Source organism: Lissotriton vulgaris, chromosome 3_1, assembly GCF_964263255.1.
Source record: "Lissotriton vulgaris chromosome 3_1, aLisVul1.2, whole genome shotgun sequence".
Taxonomy (NCBI): domain Eukaryota; kingdom Metazoa; phylum Chordata; class Amphibia; order Caudata; family Salamandridae; genus Lissotriton; species Lissotriton vulgaris.
This window is the reverse complement of record NC_141689.1, coordinates 1,720,351,629-1,720,372,658: the sequence shown is the minus strand read 5'-3', so window position 1 is coordinate 1,720,372,658 and position 21,030 is coordinate 1,720,351,629. Positions and strand designations below refer to the sequence as shown.

Sequence of the window (21,030 nt, the reverse complement as noted above, 5' to 3'; positions counted from 1 at the left end):
ATCCAAACCCGTTGGTGCAGCAAAAACATGGCGAGTTGTGCCCTACAATTTGAAAAGTGAACTTTTCATAGAAGCTAGGCCACAATGAAGGCTGCACGTGGAAACCACTCTAGTAGAAATTATTTTTCACCAATTACAAGTAGTTTCAACTGAATGTAGAGGTTGCCCTTTGTCTTACCTGGGGTTCGAAGGGTGAATTACCATCCTAACTGAAGAAAATTTCAAGGTAGTCTCTCCAATGCCTCCTCCTCGATTGAGTGGCGCAGTATAGAATAGATTCAACACAGCCCTAAACACAAGATCTGCATTTAAAACAAGCGCTCTGACACCGTCGGATAAAGTCAGCGCCATATCAAAACGCATTAAATAAATAAAAACAAAATAAAAAAAGAGAGAGCAGCCACCGCAGCGAGCACGGAAGATCACTATTGACAGCAAGCTCAGTCTCCGGGCTGTGAGGAGACCTGGGAGGGCGGGGTCTGCCCGCGCATGCGCGCCATTCCTAACTTTTGTTCTGAGGAGCTAGCCCCGGCGCCCAAGCAAAGTGTGGCAACTGAAGTCCCGGGTCCCAGAAGGGGGCCTGGGTGAAGACCAGCGGAGAGCCCCTTGTCGTGCTGGCAGAGCAGCGAGAGTGCTCTGTGGGACTCCCATGAGAAGCCCCGCGTGTGCCAGATGATGCAGTGATGACACCAGCGCAGCGACAAGAGCCCGGTGAGGTAAGGAGGGAGGGAGGTGTGAGTGTGTGTGTGTGTGTCTGTGTCTGTGTGTGTGTGCGTGTGTGTGTGCGCGCGCGATTGAGAGAGGCGAGAGGCTGACTTGCTGGGAATGTGGAACAGGAGATGGACGTGCGCGTCCACGAGATGAAATCGCCGAGGGGAAGCGCGTACCCATCCCCTGTCCAACATTCCCGGCAAATCGACAACACAATAGGTCTTTCGCTGGACACCAGCGAGACCTAAAAACGTGCAGGTGTATTAGATTTCTCTAGGTACCGGCTAATGTGTTCAAGTTGCGGTTTGACCGTTCCTGTAGTGGGCACTAGGCCTACCCACAAAAGTGTGGTACTGCGTTTATTGGGACACAGGGGAACAAAAAATAGTAGAACATGTGTTATTACCAGTTGTCTTCCTATGCAGTTCGGCTTTTCAAATATAAAACAGTTTGTAAAAAAAGAAGACATTTTGAAAAATGCCTTCTAATTCAAATGCTAGTATGAGCACCCACAAATTCAGAGATGCGCAAATAACCATGGCTTCTAAACTCCATATCTTGTTCCCATTTCAGAAATACATATCTTTACTAGATACCTATTTTTCACTCTTTATATTTTACCAAACAAATTGCTGCATACCCAGTACGCAATAAAAAAAAAACTTTTGCAAGGTGCAGCTCAGTGCTTGACACAGGATACCTCGGGTTCTTGGTGAACCTAGAAGACCTATAAATCCCTGCAACCATAAGGGTCCAGCGGATGTAACAGTATACTGCTTTCAAAAATCTGCAGTAGTTAGAATAAGTTACAGGTGAAAAAGTAGGAACAAATAGCTGTTTTTTTCAACCCAATTTAAATATTTTATAATTTCAACTGTTACTTTCTATAGGAAAACCTTGAAGGATCTACACAAATGACCTCCGTCTGAATTCAGAAACTGTCTACTTTTCAGAAATGTATAGCTTTCCAGGATCTATTGGTGGTTTCACCCCCATGTCTACCACCAACTGGAAGGAGGTTTAAAGCACAAAAAATAGGAAACATAGGCTATGTCCCACTGTTGTAGACATAGGAATTAGGTCGAGACATACGAAGTGAGGTGATAATGTGCTAAGGATATTATGTTCGAGATATAAGAAACAAAACTGGATATAATTGTGTTGTACCCGCTAACAATATCTACGTATCTGATGTAACGAATTCATGCACAGCTGTCATTTTTAACAATGTTAACTGAAAATAAAAACATTAAAAAAATATATATATATCATCAATGAACCCGACATAGAACGCCAGGTTGGAATTCCAGTGATCTTGCTTAAAGATGTGCTCATTTTCAAACTGCGACATAAAAGGTATTTGCGTACGGGGGGGGGGGGGCCCGAGAAACCCATTGAGGTTAACATTCGGTCTTCAGCACAGCTACCTCAAGTGGAAAGATGATTTCTACTTGCAAGTGAGCGGAGCCTCGTGGGTTTTTCGGGGGCTCCCTCGTCTCCTGACCAGTAGATATTGTGTCTTTCTTGCGTGCAGTGACAGCAGTTATTCACAGCAGAAAGAGGATCCTCATTTGGATTTAGTGATCACATGTGAGTGTTGCCTGCAGGCTGTCGGCAGTGAGAGAATTGGTTGTTCACCACAGCATGGACTAATTAATCACTGTTCTTCCTTTTCACCTTAATTCAACAATTTTTCTGTTTTTTGGTGCGCTATCTGTTATTCGACTTTTTTCACGGCGGTTTATTTCTCCCTTTCTTTTCATAACTGTACTCATTTTCTCTGCAATTGACTGTGAGCAGTTACACTAGAGGTATCAATTTTGTTTCTTCTCCACATCACTGGTATCACCCCTGGTCATTCTGGCGTTGCCTTTGATCAGTTATAACATCTATTTATTATGAATGTCGACCTTATGTTTGATTATGGATTCTTTGTTCTTGTTCAACAGTGCCCCTGAGAAGGGGTTTAATCCCGAAATGCATTGGGCATGACCAAGTATTTTGAACAATACTGAAGTATTTCGATTGCATCACTGTTTGATTTACATTATTTTCTGTACATAATTGAATGCTTCTTGTTGACTTGAATCAATGTTTTTTTCTGAATTAATAAGTTTGTTTTCAATACAATCGCAAAATTCCCCAAAAAAATGTTGTAGACATTTTGGTTTTCTGACAAACATCTGCCTGTTCCTGAAAGCTAGGAAGATGTTGATATAGCACCACAAACCTTTTGTTGATACCATTTGCAGGGAAAAAACTAGACACTTTCTTCTGCAACACTTTTTACCCATTTTCCCCAAAACCCCCAAATTTAGTTGTATTTTGGCTAATTTCTCTTTCCCCTCCAGGGGAATACCCAAACCCTGGGTACCTTCCGAATCCTCAGGATGTTGAAAGCAAAGGACGCAAAGTTGGCGTGATTACCTTATGTGGACAAAACATTACAGGGGCCTAAGCGCAAACTACCCTAAATAGCCCAAAAAAGGCTTCGCACTGGGCTGGGGGGATGGGAGGGGGGCATGGGGCTGGTGGGGGGAATGGGGGAGGCCTAGCAGGGAAGGGGGTAAGAACCAACTGCAGCAGACAAAGGAATCTGCAAGAGAAAAGTGCTAACACATATAATTGCACTTGAATGAAACACCGAACTCTCTGACATGGAGGAAGACTTGTTGGAGTACTCTTAAATCAAATTCCACTGTCCTAACTGGATTTTTCACAAATGAATACATTCTATCAAATGCTTGCTGAGGGCACATGTAAATGCTGTGTAACTGAGAAATACGGAAAAACTGAAAAAGTAGAAAGCAAACAAATTGCTGAGTACAATAAATGTATAAATGTAAATTATAAAATTCCACATGCTGTTTCAAAATGAGTTGTCCTCTATTTCCTTTAAAAAGGTTATATGCACTTGCATAAATACTGCAAACGTTAGAAATAAATGCACAAGCATCCAAGTTTTATAAAGAATTTGCTGGCCCTGTAGAACTAACAGACCCCCTCTCGGGAATGAACTGCACACAGCATGTGAACACGGCCACCCATATAAAGGGGCATATTTTAGATCAAGTTTGGACATCCAATCTGGAAACTTCAAAGTTATTAATCTACCCATGTACGTGGTCAGATCATCATTTTATCACATTCACAATTTCCTCTGTCCCCCCAATTAAAATTCCCCAGTTAGGAAATCATTTGGCTAGAAACTGGAATCATGCCAATATTGGTGAATTCTGTTCATCATTAATTGCCACTGCGCCTTTTGAAAAGGAATCCCTCTGAAAGCAGGCAATAAGCATCAAGAATTAGCTTGAAGCTGCCAGTGATAGCATTGCCCCTTTCAAGAAATTCAAGATGAAGCGACTCCATGACGCCCAGCGTTGGTTTTCTGACGACCTAAAATCAAAGAAACTAGCCTTAAGACAAGCTGAATGTAGTTGGAGGCACCATTATTCTCTAGACAAAAAGGTCATTTATGTAACTTAGCTCTAATAATAGAAGAATGCCATCCTTCAGACAAAGGCAGCATACTTCTCATCAAAAATTGCAAATTTGGCTAACAAGTCCAAGGATATTTTCTCCATAGTTGATGAGCTCGCTCAACCGGAGTTGTGGCCAAACCTGTTCCCTCACAATGTCTATGCGGTTCTCTCAACTCTTACTTTATTGAGAAAATCGCCACCATCAAGGCTAGCATCCCTATCCCTATCCCTTCCACGACCTCTCTTATCATATGTAAAAACCCGCTCATACTTTACCAAATTCCTTTATTCTCAAGGGAAGAATTCCGTGCTTTACTATAAAAAGTTGTATCTGGTTCCCCCACTGACTGCTGTCGTCCTCATATTTTACGGGAAGTCTTCCCTACCGGTCCAGACCCACCCCGTTCATTCCTGAACAATTCTCTTAAATTGGGCATTTTTCCAGACACCTTTAAAAGCGCAAAAATTGTCCCAATTCTGAAAAAGCCAGGTTCTGACCCTCTAGTTCTTAGCAATTACCGCCCCATTTCCCTATTGCCTTAGTTAGGCAAAATTTTAGACGCCCACATGGCTAATTGTCTTAGTTCATTTATTGAACACTCCCATTTCCTTGACTCCCACCAGGCAGGATTTAGACCTGCACACTCGACAGAGTCAGTTATCCTTGCAGTCATGGATGAACTCAGAAGGGGGGCCGACAAAGGTCTCACCCAGGCTCTGGTTCTCCTGCTTTTGACACAGTTTATCATGGTCTCTTGATTAACCGTTTCAGCAATGCCAGGATCCAGGGTCAGGCGCTGAAGTGGATCTCTTCTTTTCTTAGCAATCGATTTCAAGCAGTCAGCCTTGCCAATTTCTCCTCCCAAAAAATGTAATTGAGCTGCGGGGTTCCCTCTCACCCCTTCTTTTTAACCTGTACTAAATATCTTTGGTTCGGTCTCTGCGTGAAAGAGGGGTTGAAACTTTTAACTACGCTGACGACCTTCAGTTGGTGTTTGACATCAATTCCTCCATCTCTTCAGGGTCCAATTTCCAGTCCACCATGTGCTTTATCAATGAATGGATGAATGACAACTATTTGAAACTTAACCCCGAAAAAACCGAGCTGCTTCTAACAGGAGGAACTGCTAATCCATGGAATCCTACATTTTTGGCACCCACTGCTGGGTAGCCCCCCACGTCTTAGCAGGCTCCCATAAGAGCTTGGGGATTGTGATCAGCAATGATCTATCCATGAAAGCCCAGATTATCTCAGTGGTCTCTGCTTGCTTTTTCCACCTGCGTAGAATCCGGAAAATCAGTAGATTCTTGACCACTGAGGCCTTGACCCTGGCTATCCTTGCATAGGTAATTTCCCGCAAAGATTATGCCAACTCACTATATGTGGGTATTCCAGCTTATCAATTACATAATTTGCAGTTGGTACAAAATCAAGTGGCAAAGCTAATCTATCACCAACCCAGATACCATCACGTCAGACCTCTGATGAAGAGCCTACATTGACTTCCGGTGGCTAAAAACTGTGCCTTTAAACTGGGATGTAACATCTTTAAAGCCCTCACCGGGAATGGCCCAGCTTTCATCTCCTCAAGGATCCAGCACAAAATCCCTTCTCGGGAATTGCGATCTTCCAACCTGAACTTGTTACCCACTCTCCCATTCAAACGCAAAAATCATGGGGTATCTCAGATTTGCAGTCCTGGCCCCGCAATTCTGGAACCCACTTCCTGCGGAACTGAGGTCTATGACTCCCTATGCACAGTTCAGGAAACAGCTTAAGACCTGATTGTTTTCCCAGGCAAGCGAGTAAGCCAACTGTCTTGTCTATGTCGTCTTTTCTCTGCTCACAGCGCCATGAAACCGCTTGGTGTACGCGCGCTTGATAAATATTTTTAACATAACAGTTAACATAACAAAAGTAATCGGAGTATTAAGCATTTTAACACTGACCCAAGAGAAGAGTTTCTTTCAGGTGTTAAGTTTTATAGTGAAATAAAATGCAAGCTTTTTCAAGAAACATTTGAAACGGTGGTGGTACACGGTAAACATAAACACACCAAACTTACCTTTCATTTTCCCTTGTGATTTTTTCCACTTTAAGCCTCATCTCTCCCATCTGTGCCTATAAGAGCAAAAAACAAAAACTTTGATTTTCAACACGTGTAACACTGCTAAATATTACAATTTCATCTGCAGTAAGGTTCACATTCTCTTGAAACATACAGAATTACATAACAGTAGATGTCAATAGCAAATATGTTTCATCGTTAGGGGGTTTCAAGTGACATCAGCTGTACAGTAGGAGAAAAGGTTGTGATGTCTATGACAGTAGTTTTTACACAAAGGCACAAAGCAAAATCTGTTTGTAGAGTAACGTGCACAATGAAGAGGTCAGTCTGCAACATGCTCATGCTAACAAAGGGAAAACGACAATGGGCCTGCACGGGACATATGACAGAATAATGAGAAAAAACACTAGTGACAGTCGGTCACTTGCAGGTCGAGTTGCGTGGTACCCTTGCAGGGTAAAGGTGATTGAGGTTCCACAACCAAGCCACAACAGTCAGTTCACTTTTACCAGGCTTGTGGAGCCCGGGTGCAGAGTTGTCCTGGCTGTCCCTGGCGCTGAACGAGAGCCGCGGGAGACCTGCTTTTACCACTGAAACGGTGCTGCATGGTGAAAGATGCAAAACACAACAGGTGGTTGCTGATGCCGGTCAAAGGTCGGATGGAGTTCCCTCTTGGTACAGCATCGAGTAAAGGGGTCAGTTGCCAGACAGGTGACCAACAAGTCATGACAGCGGTAAGCCCACGGACTGTCACAGGGTTATATCACCCCTAGCATCTTGCTGACCTCAGTCTTGCAACCTTTGACTTAGTCTGACATCTATATATCTTGTTCTTGAAAAAGAAGCTGTAACCAGTGTCTACATCATGGGTACAACATGTTGTCTGACCAGGGGTCAAAGAGAAGAGCTCAGCAAACTGACGGACTTGCCTGCAGTCAGAATGGTGTTGAGCAGTAGGAGTGTCAGACAAAACAACACCCTCATCTGGCCCATCCTGTGTTTTGTTTTTACAGTGAGTCAGGGAGGGGTTCACTTTCATCCTCCTGGCCTCTATCAGCATGGGAGAGCCTTTAGCTCCCATGAGATGAAAAAGTTAGTGAGGGAAGGCCGTTCCTCAGAAGAAGTTGAGAATGATGCCTTGGCCCAAGAAGAAGATGATGCGGAAGAAGGTGAAGACCAAAACACTCTACCCCTCCTCAGACCAGTCTTCACCAGGGGTAAGTGATGAAAGTCACTCAAGCAACTCCTACTGATAAGGTGGTAGTAAGCCTTGACGGAGAGCTTGACCTCCTCTCACTAGAGGAGAAAAAGATTCAACTCTAGGAAAGGAGACTAGCCCTAGAAGAAAGAAGGGTCAACATGGGCTTAACCCCTCGCATGCTGATGATGGCCCCCATTTGTCATGCACTACGGTGCTGGTGTGCTGATGACGGCTGGGGGCCGTCATAAACCCGCCCACTTGCGATTTTGCCGCACAGGCGCAGAATCGCGGCCGCATGCAAGGGGTTAAAGCTCAAAGATAATGGTGGCAGCAAATTAAAAGGAGAACAAAAGTAAACATTTGACCCCAAAATCCCCAAAGGGATTGTCCCCAAGTTTAGTGATTGCATTGCTAAATGTTTTGCTGCCTTTGAGAGGATTGCCAAAATTAGAAGGATAGGTCATCCGCAGTGTGGCTCTGTACTGTGAGAGTTGTTCTCATTCAAAGGAAGAGATATCCTTCTGACCCTAAATGAGTATGTGGTCGGGTCCTACAAGTATATGAAGGAAACTTTAATAGAAGGGTTTGGACACACCACTGAAGAGTACAATAAAGTTTAGAGACACCCATAAAGATAAAAAACAGACATGGTTGTAGGCTCCTCCGTCAAAGCCCTAGAAGGTTGGATACAATGTAATGAGGTGGACACTTATGATGGTCTATATCATTTAATTGTGAAAAAGCACATTCTAACTAATTGAACAACAGAGAAATTTAATCAGTATTTGGGGGATTCCAAGTTGTCTTCTCCCTAAGAGCTGGGGAACATAGCTGACAAATGGTTCAGAACCAGGGTGTTCAAGAGGGCCCAGGGTGAGAATGACCAGGAAAAGGGTGCTCAGGCATCCCAGCAGGGGAAAGATGAGAGCAACCACAACAATACAAAGGAGGAGTTCTATAAAGGCCCCCAACATTCTTCACATGAGCGTGGGCCCAGAGAATCTTCCTAGTCCAAAAGTAAGGGGTATCAGGGTAAGAACTGGGTCACAACAAAGGCTGCTGGGATATGCCATGCCCGTCATCAGCCTGGGCATAAAGAAAAGGGGATTCTGAATGCCCCAGATAGTCCCCCGGTGGTGAGGCCAAAGATTACACAAAGGCTATCTTAGTGTCCATGGTAGGGGTGAATATAGAAGCCCTGGCAGTCATACCTCCATGCATGGAGAAGAAATGCGTTACTTACCTGTAACTGCAGTTATCCAGTATTGGTATCTTTCATAGATTCACATGCCTGAATCATTCCCCGTCGTCGGGGTGGGAGTCCCCGGTATATAAAAATAGTAATGTCATAAAGACATATATACACTAATAGGCCGGAGGCCTCACATTAGTAACCTATCTGAGTTCTTTTGTAAAAAAGGACCAAACTTTGGCCAGGAGCCAATCACCTACTACCACCCTCTAGAACCTTCCTGGAAGGAGCCCTAGTCCCTCAGATTTTCTACTGCACGTCGTGCTAAGGGAGTCTCCACTGAGCTCTGTTCAGGTTTCTGGTATTTCTGGATTTATTCCATATTTTTCTCTTCATATTTACTCTTGTGAAGGAGGGCTAGAGTCTACTATGTCTACCACTCCTAAATAAGGGCTCTTTAGACCTTGTGCCTCATGTAGTAAGCTGAGACTGCATGTAGATGACAAACATGAAGACTGCCTCTACTGTCTCTACCCTGACCATTCTGCCAAGGACTGTAAGGTCTGCCGCACTTTCTCTGTCAAGACTCTAAAAGACAGAGAGGGACGCCTGCTTCTGTGGCTTCAGAGACTGAAGGACAAGGATCAAACAGTCTCTTCAGGTGAGAGCGAGTGTTCCTTCAGGAGCTCACACTCCTCTTCTAAAAGGCCGAGACAGACATCTCCAGGTCCGTCTAATATGCCACCTCAAAAGAAGACGCCAAAGTCTTCAGAGGGTAGTCCAAAAACCATGGCAGTTAAGACTCCTCTTCAGGAACCCACCTTCAAGAAGCCCGTGCTGGTGTCTTCTGCCATGCCTGTGACAGCGTCAACAGTAACCATCTCTACGTCGATAGCATCTGCCTTCACCACCTTGACGACATCTACTTCAACATAGTCGTCATCGGGTAGGTCTATAACATCTATTATTCCTGTCAAAAGAACGTTTACGACGCCTCCGTCGACACTGCCGTCAACGAAGAAACCACCGTCGTCGACGACATTGTCGTCGGTGAAGACGACAGAGAAGTCTGCTGTGGCCGTCAGCATCCCACCATCGACGACCACCCCGTCGACGGAAGGCTCTCCCAAGATGAAGTATACCTATACACACTTCAGGATGTCAACGTGTACGCTGACGCCAGAGGCGACGTCTCCTAGCAGAGTCCAGCCACTGCCACCGGTCCATTTACTGGAGACTGGGGACTCTGATGATGGCGTCATGTTCCCCACTGCAACAAGTCCATCACAGCTAAATGTCAAGGTCCATGAGAGTTCGGATTACGAAGATATGGGTCAGGCAGAAGTTGACAGACAGCTCAACAGGGAAGTCATGGGAGTTTGGAGCCTAGAATAATGAACCAAAAATGTCAAAGCTAGATAAAGGGCAAGAAGTCAGCTTCAAAGAAGTCACAGGATCAGGGGAAGAGTTCTCCCAAGGGAGACGCCTGGTGCCTTAGGAGGGAACAGCATCTGAGGTAGCCTAGCCTGACCTAAACTGGCATAGCTACTGGGGACAGGGGGACTCTATTGAGAGGACATATGCCAAGGGCAAAATACTTGTTCTACTATTGAAGGCCCTAGGCAGCAGGCTGAAAGGCAAGACCAGGGATATGTCAGTGGAAGGCACAAGATCTATCGGGAAGATGGGCTCCTAAACACTGAGACCAGGGACCCCAAACCAAGGGACTCATTTTGAGAAGGTAGGGATTGATACTGTTGGTCTCCTTTTACCTTAAACTGCATCCATGAATAGATTTATGCTAGTAGTAGTGGGCCATGCTACTAGGTACCCAGAAGCAATTCCCCTCAGGAATGTCACTACTACTGCAGTGGCAAAGGCCCTTTTTGGTATCTTTACCAGAGTGAGGTTTCCTAAGGAGGTAGTTTCCGAATGAGAGGCCAATTTCATGTCTGCATATGTAAAAGCTATGTGGGATAAATGTAATGTGATCTATACGTTCAGAGAGTCAACAAAAGCATGAAGGGCATGATAATGGGCTTTACATGAAACCCTCAGAAGGAGATGGGTTGCAGGGTTACCTTGCCTCTTGTTTGAATACAGATAGGTGCCTCAAATTGCAGTTTGGTGTCTCTGGACTCACAATTTAAAAATACATCTTTTAACAAATTTGGTTTTTAAATTGCAGGTCTGAAAATGCCACTTTTAGAAAGTTGGCATTTTCTAACATTTACTATTCTGTGCCTCTGCCTGTCTCTAAATACATCAAAACAATTCAATGCCAAAGCACACACATAACCCAATAATAAATAACGTACCTGATCAATATTTGTAAGATTCTTTTTAGGTTTCGACCTGGCGAGGGGCATCGAAAACTTTTGTCTACAGTAGGGATGTTCGGACCGCCTCTGTTTCCCATTGGCTAGCTCCATAAATGGACGCTAGCCATTGGGAGACAGAGGCTGTCAATCACGCTTTCCCCTGAAAACGCGATTCGGGGGCGTTTCTCGGACTTTTTTTAAGCCCCGCCCCTTTGCCCTGGGCCGCGCTGTGATTGGCTGCCGGCCCGGGACACCTCTGTGACGTCATTTCCCGGGCCGCGCTGTGATTGGCTGCCGGCCCGGGACCTGACTTGTTTTTTTTGGTGCTTGCGGTTTTCCTCATTGTTGCCTCGTTCTTCTTGAGCACGGTGAGCAGTCCGAGCCCTCCCCGGGAGAGACAGAGCAGGGGGCGAGCTGCAGGGGAGAACTTTCTATACTTTGTTTAGCCTCCATCGTCTCCCTGTGAACTTGCCCTTGTGCCCTAGCATTGCCTCAAAGCAGACACTATGTTGCCTCGGTGCCCCCGCGCACCAGCGTCTCCCCGGTGCCCTCGTGCACCGGGCCTTCCTCAGTGCCCTCACACCCCGGGGCTGCCCGGCTTCCAGGCTCCAGCAGAGCAGATTAGCGCAGCCCAGCGCCCCGGCCGCAGCTCGCATTACTGACCCTAAGCCTATTAATGCACAGACGTGTAAGACGCGCATTTGCGGGCAGATGGAAACAAATGTGCTCTAACTGGATTTCATGCGATCCCTTCCACCGTCTGCGACTCGCGGGCAGCAGCGAACAACAATTAGGTGTGATCGAAAGAAAACTGTTGGTTATATGAAAAATGCCTTGTGTTTACGCACGTGGCACTTTGGGGCTCCCGGGTTTGGGGTACACAAAGGAGAGAGAAAAGCATTTTCACTTTTTAAGTTAAACAATTCGTCCTCCTCCAAAATGCACCCGTTTAGTTTCCTGGATAACCCCGCCCAACACTTCAATATTAAGCCACACCACCCTCAAGCAAGCCCCGAGCCCCCATTTGCTGCGCTGTATTTGAGAGACACTTTGTCATCGCTGATCTCTGCGACCGAGAGAGAGGGCAAGAGGCGCGTTTGGTTGTAATCACGGTGCTGTCAGCCCCTTAACGGGCTATTCATTATCAGTGGCCCAGCCCCGCTCTCTATCGCAGCGGCCGACCAGACACAAAGTCCAATTATTCTCCGCATCCATTGCCCGGGGGCGCGCGCCACAAATGAACATCTCTGTCCCCCGGGACAGGCTCGACAATTATTAGTTTAGTGCGAGAATGAAAAATGTCTCAATGTGAAATGAACAGGTACAGGAGAATTAATTTGTCACATCCCGTTAAAGCAGATGTCGTTTAATGACTAGACTGTCTACACCGGAAGGCCTGGTTTAGAATCCCGGCGCCCGCTTGACCGGTGTGTGGTCTTTGGTAGACTGCATATAGCGCACCCTCCTTAACTTGTGACGTCTTTTGACACAGTATTAAAGGAGCGTAGTTTTTTATATTAAAAAAAAAGTTTTAAGAAATTTGCTAGAATGTCCCAATTAAGTTCATGTTTTGTTAGAAATAAATATGTACCGATACGGTAAACAAAAAGTATCATTTTTCCACCCAAAGAAATGTGTGGCTACGTCACAAGTCAATGAAGAGGAAATGAAAGAAAAGTTGTCGATGGTGAAAGTGCCTCATGCATTGAAAGTGCTCATAAATATTAATTAGGTGACGTAGCCATTACTCTACTAAACGCGTGGGTCTGCAACATGCATTTAATGTTTGTCGATTTGTCAGGCCAGACCATTGTGTGTATCCGTGGCTTGGTCGGTTGGGACGGCCTAATGAATGGCACGGTTAATGAAATCAGCTCGACAGCCGAGGTCAGACACAATCAGTCAAGAAGGGAACTTATGTTTTTCTCCCGTGACCTACACAGATCTCCACGGAAGGCTCTGTTGTAATTAAAAGAGTGAAGGCGGAGCAGCACACATCTGACTGCTGGCTCCAGAAGGCGGGCTGCTTGCAGAGAGCATTACCCCCGGCGGGCAGAGGGACTGCAGTAAAAAAGTCACAGCTGCCATATGAAAGGATCCATTTTTAAACCCCTAACAGGGGTCCCTGTTCAGCAGCTCGTCCGAGAATCGCAAGTAACAAGTTATAAAATGTAAAAACTGCAGTCTTTCCATCAAATGAAGGTGCTTCTAAAGCTAATTATGTCTGGTGCTTTCTAAAGAAACATCTCAGACTGGAAAGACCAGGTCAACTTGACACCGTATAAGATTTTTTGTGTGCATTGTGCCAAGATTAACATTAGGGACTTATTTGTAAATAGGTATTGCTCCCGCAGTGTTGTTTAAAAGAGCTTTAGATTGTGCAAGGTAGTGTTATGCTAATATCATGATACTAAGTGTAAGAATACTAAAGGGTTACCGGCTCAGTGAAAGCAATAATTCCAAACTTTAGCACTTTTCTAGAAAAATAGTGCAAATAGTGGATGCTGTTCTGTGCCGCTTAGAAGGGCGTGAGGGGGTATAGTGTGTTTGTGTGTGCATTTGTATGTGTGTGTGTCCCTGTGTGTTTTTATATGTGTGTGTTACACTGTGTCCCATTGGGTTCACCTTCTGCCACTCTGATGGGTGTGTGCTCAGTTTGAAGAGCCCCATACAGTGGGGTGTTGTGTGCTCGTATGTTGTTCTCCTCTCCCCTCCCGCTGTCCATGTTCCCGTTCCTGCCCCCCCTCCCGCTGTCCGTGTTCCCGTTCCTGCCCCCCCCTCCCGTCGTTTGCAGGGGTGGGTTGCGTGATGTCCCGCGCTGCACAAAAATAATTGCTCTGTCCGATTCATGCTTCCCATCGACACTAACTCAATCACAGTTTGTCCAGTACTTTAAGTGCCATGATTATACACTCTGGCCATACCATCTCCACCCCCCCTCCTTACAGTTTTCTGTAGCCAACAATTAACTGCGCAAGCAAACCTATCAGATCGCTACATCTGCTCCCTATCTAGAAGTAACCAGTTCCTATAGCTACAGGCTATCAACTCGCACTATCCAGCACAAAGCAGTGTGAGTCTTCTAGGGAGAGCATGGTGTGTGGGAGAGCATGGTGTGTGAGAGGCAGCAGTGTGAGTCTTCTAGGGAGAGCATGGTGTGTGGGAGAGCATGGTGTGTGAGAGGCAGCAATGTGAGTCTTCTAGGGAGAGCATGGTGTGTGGGAGAGCATGGTGTGTGAGAGGCAGCAGTGTGTGAGAGACAGCAGTGTGAGAGACCTTATATTTATGTTTTGGTTTTTGAAACATAAACAAAACGCATTGTTATCTGCAATATCATTAGCTCAAACTCGCGTAAATACGCGACCTATTGCATTGCAAATGCTATAGGTCTCGCATTTGCGAGAGATTACGCTATTGGCATTGTAAATGACAATGCCATTTATTTATGTTGTCAAAGCCAACACATAAATAAAAATGTTGTCATTTACAATGCCCATAGCTCTAACTTTTCCAAAGGCGAAACCGTTGCATTGTAAATGCTTGTTTTCTTTTGTTCTTTATTTTCCTCTATATTGCCCAGCCAACACATGTTTTGCCCTATAGGGTGTTCCCCACGACTTCTTCAGGTCTGCCGTCCTCCAATACATCTCGGTTATACTTCTGTCCTTGCCAACCTGCAAACTGTACCCCTCTCATGACTAATCTAATTAATTTCTCCCTGAGTCCTTCTTTTCGCTGTTGGTTTCCACTATGTAATGATGTACCCACCATGTTCCCTTTTGCTAAACTACTGAAGAGTTCTGCAGCAACTCTGTCTCTATCCATAGAGTGGGTAAAGATGCCAGCTTGTGCATTCACTCTAGGCAGTCACACAAAGGGAGCCGAGGTGTGCCTGCATATCCTGATGTCCAATCACCAGGCTGATGGGCCTTCTGAGCCACAGTGGTGGGAGGAGGTGACATCGACATCTGAATAGGGCTGTGTCTGTCCTCACACAAAGAAGTCTCCATCCCCTGGAGTGTGTATGGAACCAGTTAAGTATTGGACCTGTGCCACCACTTACTCAGAACACTTCTGGGTTGAGGATATTCTCCTAGGAAGAAGAGCTGGACAGCTGTCAGGAGTGACTGCCGATTTGATGCTTGCTTTGTTCTGTTGGCTTGCGTCTTGCTGCTTCTGTCCTGGGAGTGAAATGATTGGACTTTGCTTTCTACATCCTACTTACCAAGGTTCTCCAAAGTCAACACCTTCCAGCTTGTCCTTCCGAGGTTCATCGACCTCGCACCGTCGTAAGGATCCAACACCACACCACCAATACTGCATCACCTCCCCTGCATCAGTAAGGAACTGACGCATCACCTCCGATGTAGCAGTAAGGAACCGAAGCCGCACCGGCTCCAATGATGCCTCACCTCACCAATACCATGCAACATCTTTGTTTTTCATGGTTTTCCAAGTTACTGTAACAGGGGTCCGTGAGACTTTGTAGCCGGCCTGCGTTTCATTGCGGTCTGCCCTGAACTGTTGGATTCGACTTAATCAAGCACATTGTATAGCCCCAGTTGGAGCTATTGTGTTTCTAAGCACTATAACTGCATTTAATCTTTGAAAATGTGTAACTTGGTCTGTGTATGTTGGATTTTTGTTGTTTTAGTCCCGTTTTATTCTGATAAATATTGCCTATTTTTCTAAACTGGTGTGGAGTACTTTTGTGGTGTTTTCACTGTGTTAGTGTGTGTGTATGTACACATACTTTACACATTGCCTCTGAGATAAGCCTGATTGCTCTTGCCAAGCTGCCATGGGGGTGAGCACAGGTTATTCTGAGGGTGTAACTTAGCTACCCTGACAAGAGTGAGGGTACCTGCTTGGACAGTGTGCAAACCACTGCCAGCCACAGACCACAATTTCTAACAGGTCCCCTAGGTTTGGTCAGGGAAGACTGGGAGAACCCCCTAAAAGACCCCAAACTTGATATAATGAACTAAGTACTGAGCCTGCTTTCTAGTTTGGCTGACCATATGAAAAATTAAAGCAAGAATCTGCAGGCCATCCAAGAGATTATGAAGCTCTGGTACGACCAAACTTTAGCGCTGGTTGAGTACCAACGAGAAAAATTGGTGTGGGTGTTGGAGCCTGTGGCTCCCAGGACCCTCCAGACAAGTGGACTGGGTGGGATCCCATCTTGGAAAGGAAAGTGGAAGTCACCTACCTGGTGGACTTAGGCACCCCTAAGAGTCCTCACAGAGTACTCCATACAAATCAACTTTAAACCACACCAAGAAAGGGCTGACATGACCATGTCCATGGTCACTGATGGAGGCGAAGAGGAGGAAAGTGAACCCTTCCCTAACCCACTGTCAAATAACCCAAACAATGGTTTAGGAGAGGGCGTTGCATTGTCAAACTCTCTTACTACACAACTGCAAGCGGAATGCAGGCAAGAACTCAGAACCCACATAGATCAACTGCGGAGTATCTCAAGGATCGTCACTCAGCCCTACTCTCTTCAACATCTACATGGCCCCCCCTCGCTGCCATCGTCAGACAGCAAGGACTCAACATAGTCTCCCACGCTGACAACACCCAGCTCATCCTCTCCCTCACCAAGGATCCTGTCACCACCAGACTCTGCTTCCAGGAAGGAATGAAGGACGTCGCATTCTGGATGAGCAGCAGCTGCCTGAAGCTCAACTCGGAGAAGACAGAGGTCCTCGTCCTCGGACCTTCCCCCACTACATGGGACAACATCTGGTGGTCAACCGCCCGCGGCAGCCTGTCCAACCCCAGGCACCTCCCCCCAGAACCTCAGCATCGTACTTGACTCTTCCCTCTCCAAGACCAAACAGGCAACGCCGTCGCCTCCACCTGCTTCAACACCCTCCACCTCCTTCACAAGACCTTCAAATGGATCCCCCCGAATTAAGAAAGACTGTCACCTACGCACTCATAACCAGCAGACTGGACTATGGAAACGTCCTCTACGCCGGAATCAACAAGTCTCTGCTCCGCAAACTCCAGACCATATAGAACACTGGAGCCAGACAATTCCTCAGCATCCCTCGACAAGAACAAATCACCCACCACCTGCGACACCTCCACTGGCTCCCCGTCAAGAAGAGAGTAACCCTCAAGACACTCACTCACGCCTACAAATACCTCAACAACACCGGACCCCAATACCTCAACGAGAGAATCTCCTTCCACGTACCCAAGAGAAACCTCCAATCTGTCGACCTCGCCGTAATCCCACAAATCTGCAGAGCCAGAACTGGTGGAAGAGCCTTCTCCTACATCGCGGCCAAGACCTGGAACAAGCTCCTGATTGACATCAGACGCGACCCCTCTCTACACAGCTTCAGGAAGACCCTCAAAACCTGGCTCTTCGACTGACCGGAGCTGCTTACCACCCCCCCCCCTTTTGGGTTGATAAATGCTCTTGCCACTTTACAAAAGTCGGCAAATAGAGTTCTTTCAGTTCTGGACAACTTTAGTGCAGCATATCTAGATGATATTGCTGTATTTAGTGCAACCTAGGAGGATCACCTGTTCCACCTGAGAGAAGTACTGCAGGCTCTGCAGCAGGCAGGCCTAACTATCAGGGTAGGTACGTGTCAAATAGGGCAGAGTTCAATTGTGTACAGGGGCCACCTTGTGGGTGGAGGACAAGTACAACCTCTCCAACCTAAAATCCACACCAACATCCTGAATTGGAAGGCTCCAAAGACTCAGACTCAAGTCAGGACTATCCTTGGCTTGACTAGGTACCATTAAAGGCACATGAAAGGTAACGGTACCATTGTGGCCCCTCTCACTGAGCTCCCCTCCAAAAAGCAGCCACAGAAGGTCATCTGGAATACTGGATGCCAAAAGGCCTATGGCACCCTGAAAGAAGCTATGTGCTCAGCGCACCTGTCCTAAAAGCACCAGAATACTGAAAATAGCGAATTGTCCTAAATGCTTCTGAACATGGGATTGGGGCAGTGTGGTCACAAACAAATGAGGAGGGACAGGATCAACCAGTTGCCTTTATTAGTAGGCAACTACTCCTTAGAGAGCAGCATTGGAGTGTCATTGAGAGGTAAGCCTTTGCTGTGGTTTGGTCCCCGAGGAAGCTGCGACAATACTTGTTTGAGACTCACTTAAAGGTTGAAGCCGACCACATGCCTCTCAGGTGGTTAATGCAGATGAGAGGAGAGAACCCCAAGTTGTTCAAGTGATCCATTTCCCTACATGGGATGAACTGGACAGTAGAACACAATCCTGGGAGTGACCATGCCAATGCAGATGGCTTTCTTCCAGGTTCTTCCACTTAGATGATGTGACCTAGCGGGATGGAGGTTAGTTTCTCATTAGCTTTTGTCTGGGGGCTGGGGAGTCATATAGGAAAATTAGCTTTTTGTATGGTCACGCCCACATTTGTTTTCTCCAATGCTGATGGTTATAGACTCTGAAAGTGCAGTGGAGCCTGCTAACCAGGATCCAGTGTCTGCTCCATAAAATATGATGCATGCAAATTCTTAACTCCAACTGGCAAAGACTTTAACCCCCTTATAAGTCCCTGGTAAGTAGTAGGTGTGCGGGGAGGGAGTTCCATGTCTTGGCTGCCAGGTAGGAGAATCATCTTCCTCCGGTGGTGGTTCTGCGAATCCACGGGACGGTGGAGAGGGTGAGGCTGGTGGACCGGCGCTGGCGGGTGGGGGTGTAGAACTAGAGTTGTTTGTTGAGGTGGCAAGGTCATAGCACTATTTGAAATATTTGTCAGTCAGCCCTAAGGTAGGCCTCCTGAGCCCAAGAGCCAGGGTGCATTATATGAAAAGTGTGGAAATATAAATGCAAGCTTATATGTCCCTATAGTAGCCTCCTTCCATTAGAGGCTACTATAAGTGCTCGAGGCCACAGGATAACATGGGCTGACACATGAGCATTCCAAGGTGGCCAGCTCCATGGTTGTATGACATTACCACGTGTGATTTTACTACGCACGTCTTTACATCGCATATTTAACCATGCATGCCATTACCATGCTTGTACATCCATTAACATTAAAAGTACACTTACTACGCAAACAAACACACACATTTTCACCATGCATACTATTTCTCTTTCTGTACTGTAAATGTATTGATTTTGTTATAGAATGTAAAGTAAACTTACCTGTATGAAGCATTCTCTGTGTGATCGTCTGTCCTGTTTCAAAGTGCTCTACTTTCTGTAAAAAGATATGTTCAAGCCCCTGCACACTGGAATATTTATAGAAAGTGAAAAGGGACTATTGAAGTGACACAGAACAAGAGTCAAGAAAAATCTGCTTGTGGAGTTTATTTAAACCGCAAGGGGTAATTAAATATTTACCTGCAGGCACTCTTTTTGTTTTAGATTTCTGTAGATTACATCTTTCTAAATATGGTAATGGGTTATTCAGGTACATTTCAGATGGACCTACAATCAAATCAAGTTGTCTAAGGGTAGGGTAGTGCTGTTGCGGGGATTCTGCACATATACAGAATTATGCACAGGAAAACAGGACATCAGTGAATAGGGGTGTACCAACCTACCACATTAGTACCCAAAATTCTCATTTGTTCTCCGTCTACATCGAAGCTACGAATGATTAGACAACTCAGAACAAGTCACTCTATCTTGGGAATCGTGTGAGCCAGACACTCTTATGCTCACTCATTCGTACTTGTCCAAAATGCGAATAATCTGAGACGCGGTATAGTTTAAAATGCTTATTTCAACTAACGCGCTCTATGGTGCAGTACACGTGCCAATACTAGCAGCAAAATGCATAAACACAATATAATCAGCATTGTTATAATACCATAGCATACAAACGGGGATATCATTTTATAAAAATCAGTGGAAAAGGACTAAACGACCTAACCACCCTCCCCGTGGTAAGAGATAGTTTATTATAAAAAAGAAGACCTCTGGGCTTTGTCAGCAGACCCCCATACCTCAAGGCCTAGATGCAATGTTCACATCGCAGGACAAGCACAGCTCTTCTCTTCGGAAAGGTGTCTCTCCAAGTGATGTCAAAACATGTTGAGCTTGCAGTAATAAAGAACACGATTTCCAGTAGTGCAGCTGTGTGTAGCATGTTATGTCTAGGTGCGAGGGACTGACCAGAACGGAATAACAAGGAGCATTGTTGTTTAACTTTGAGCATCATGTGAAAACTAAACCTCAGAGCACAGCAGAGAAGGTGAAAGATAGACAGTTCTCATGTGAAAGGGGCACAAACAGGGTCTTACGAAATATATGCATGCAGTGTTTGCGGTCTGTGTTGGGAATCAGCCTATCTCCAACGTCTGGTATTCTAGCAAAAGGAACTTGTTTGGGAGTTAACTGATAAGAATATTTAGAAGGGAAACCTGGCGAGTAATTGAGGCCTTTCTTAGTAGCAGCTATTGCTGCCAAAATGTCATTATCAATCTTAGTTTCGGATCTAGTAACGGCTGCTACGGAACACGTGGCTACTGCAGATTTGGCCGCTTCGTCAGCCAAACAATTCCCAAGAGCGTGTGCTCCCACACGCTGGTGGCCAAGAGTATGTATATTATGTGTGAGCAGCAGACGCTGTTAAAGATCTACCACTCGAGAATCTTGATAATCATTTTGAGACCAAAAGTATAAGTTGTCATTGAAAGACTGAACACAGTAATAAGCGTCGCAGACAATAAAAGCTGAAACATTTGGATCAGGAAACTCGAGAGCAAGAAGCAGAGCGCGCAGCTCAGCCAATTGCGCACTACAATCTCCCAGTGCCTGAGTATGCACAATGGAAGATTTGAACTCTCCATTCACCATTGTACCTTCTATAATGGCACAAGCCACTCAGTAAGCATGTTTAGAAGCTGTAGCTGGTTGCACCGAACCATCGGTGTAAAGGATACATGCGTACTCCTCCACAGGAAGCAAAGACAGGGGAGGTGGATGAGCGTGTTAATACTGCAAGAACTCCTGTGTCTGAAGAGAGGGGTCAAAGATAAAGGTGACATCAGGGGACGTCAAGGAAGTAGCCCATTGTATCCAACGGGTATGC

General features: G+C 45.8%; 1 protein-coding gene across 1 annotated transcript in view; it reads right to left on the bottom strand.

Annotated features, from left to right (window-relative positions):
* Positions 1–21,030, bottom strand: part of SCLT1 (sodium channel and clathrin linker 1) — a 511,633-nt gene that overhangs the window by 394,355 nt on the left and 96,248 nt on the right. The window contains exon 4 of the mRNA XM_086962162.1: positions 6,263–6,318. Coding sequence (XP_086818288.1) covers positions 6,263–6,318 — 56 coding nt within the window. The remainder of the gene's footprint in view (positions 1–6,262; positions 6,319–21,030) is intronic.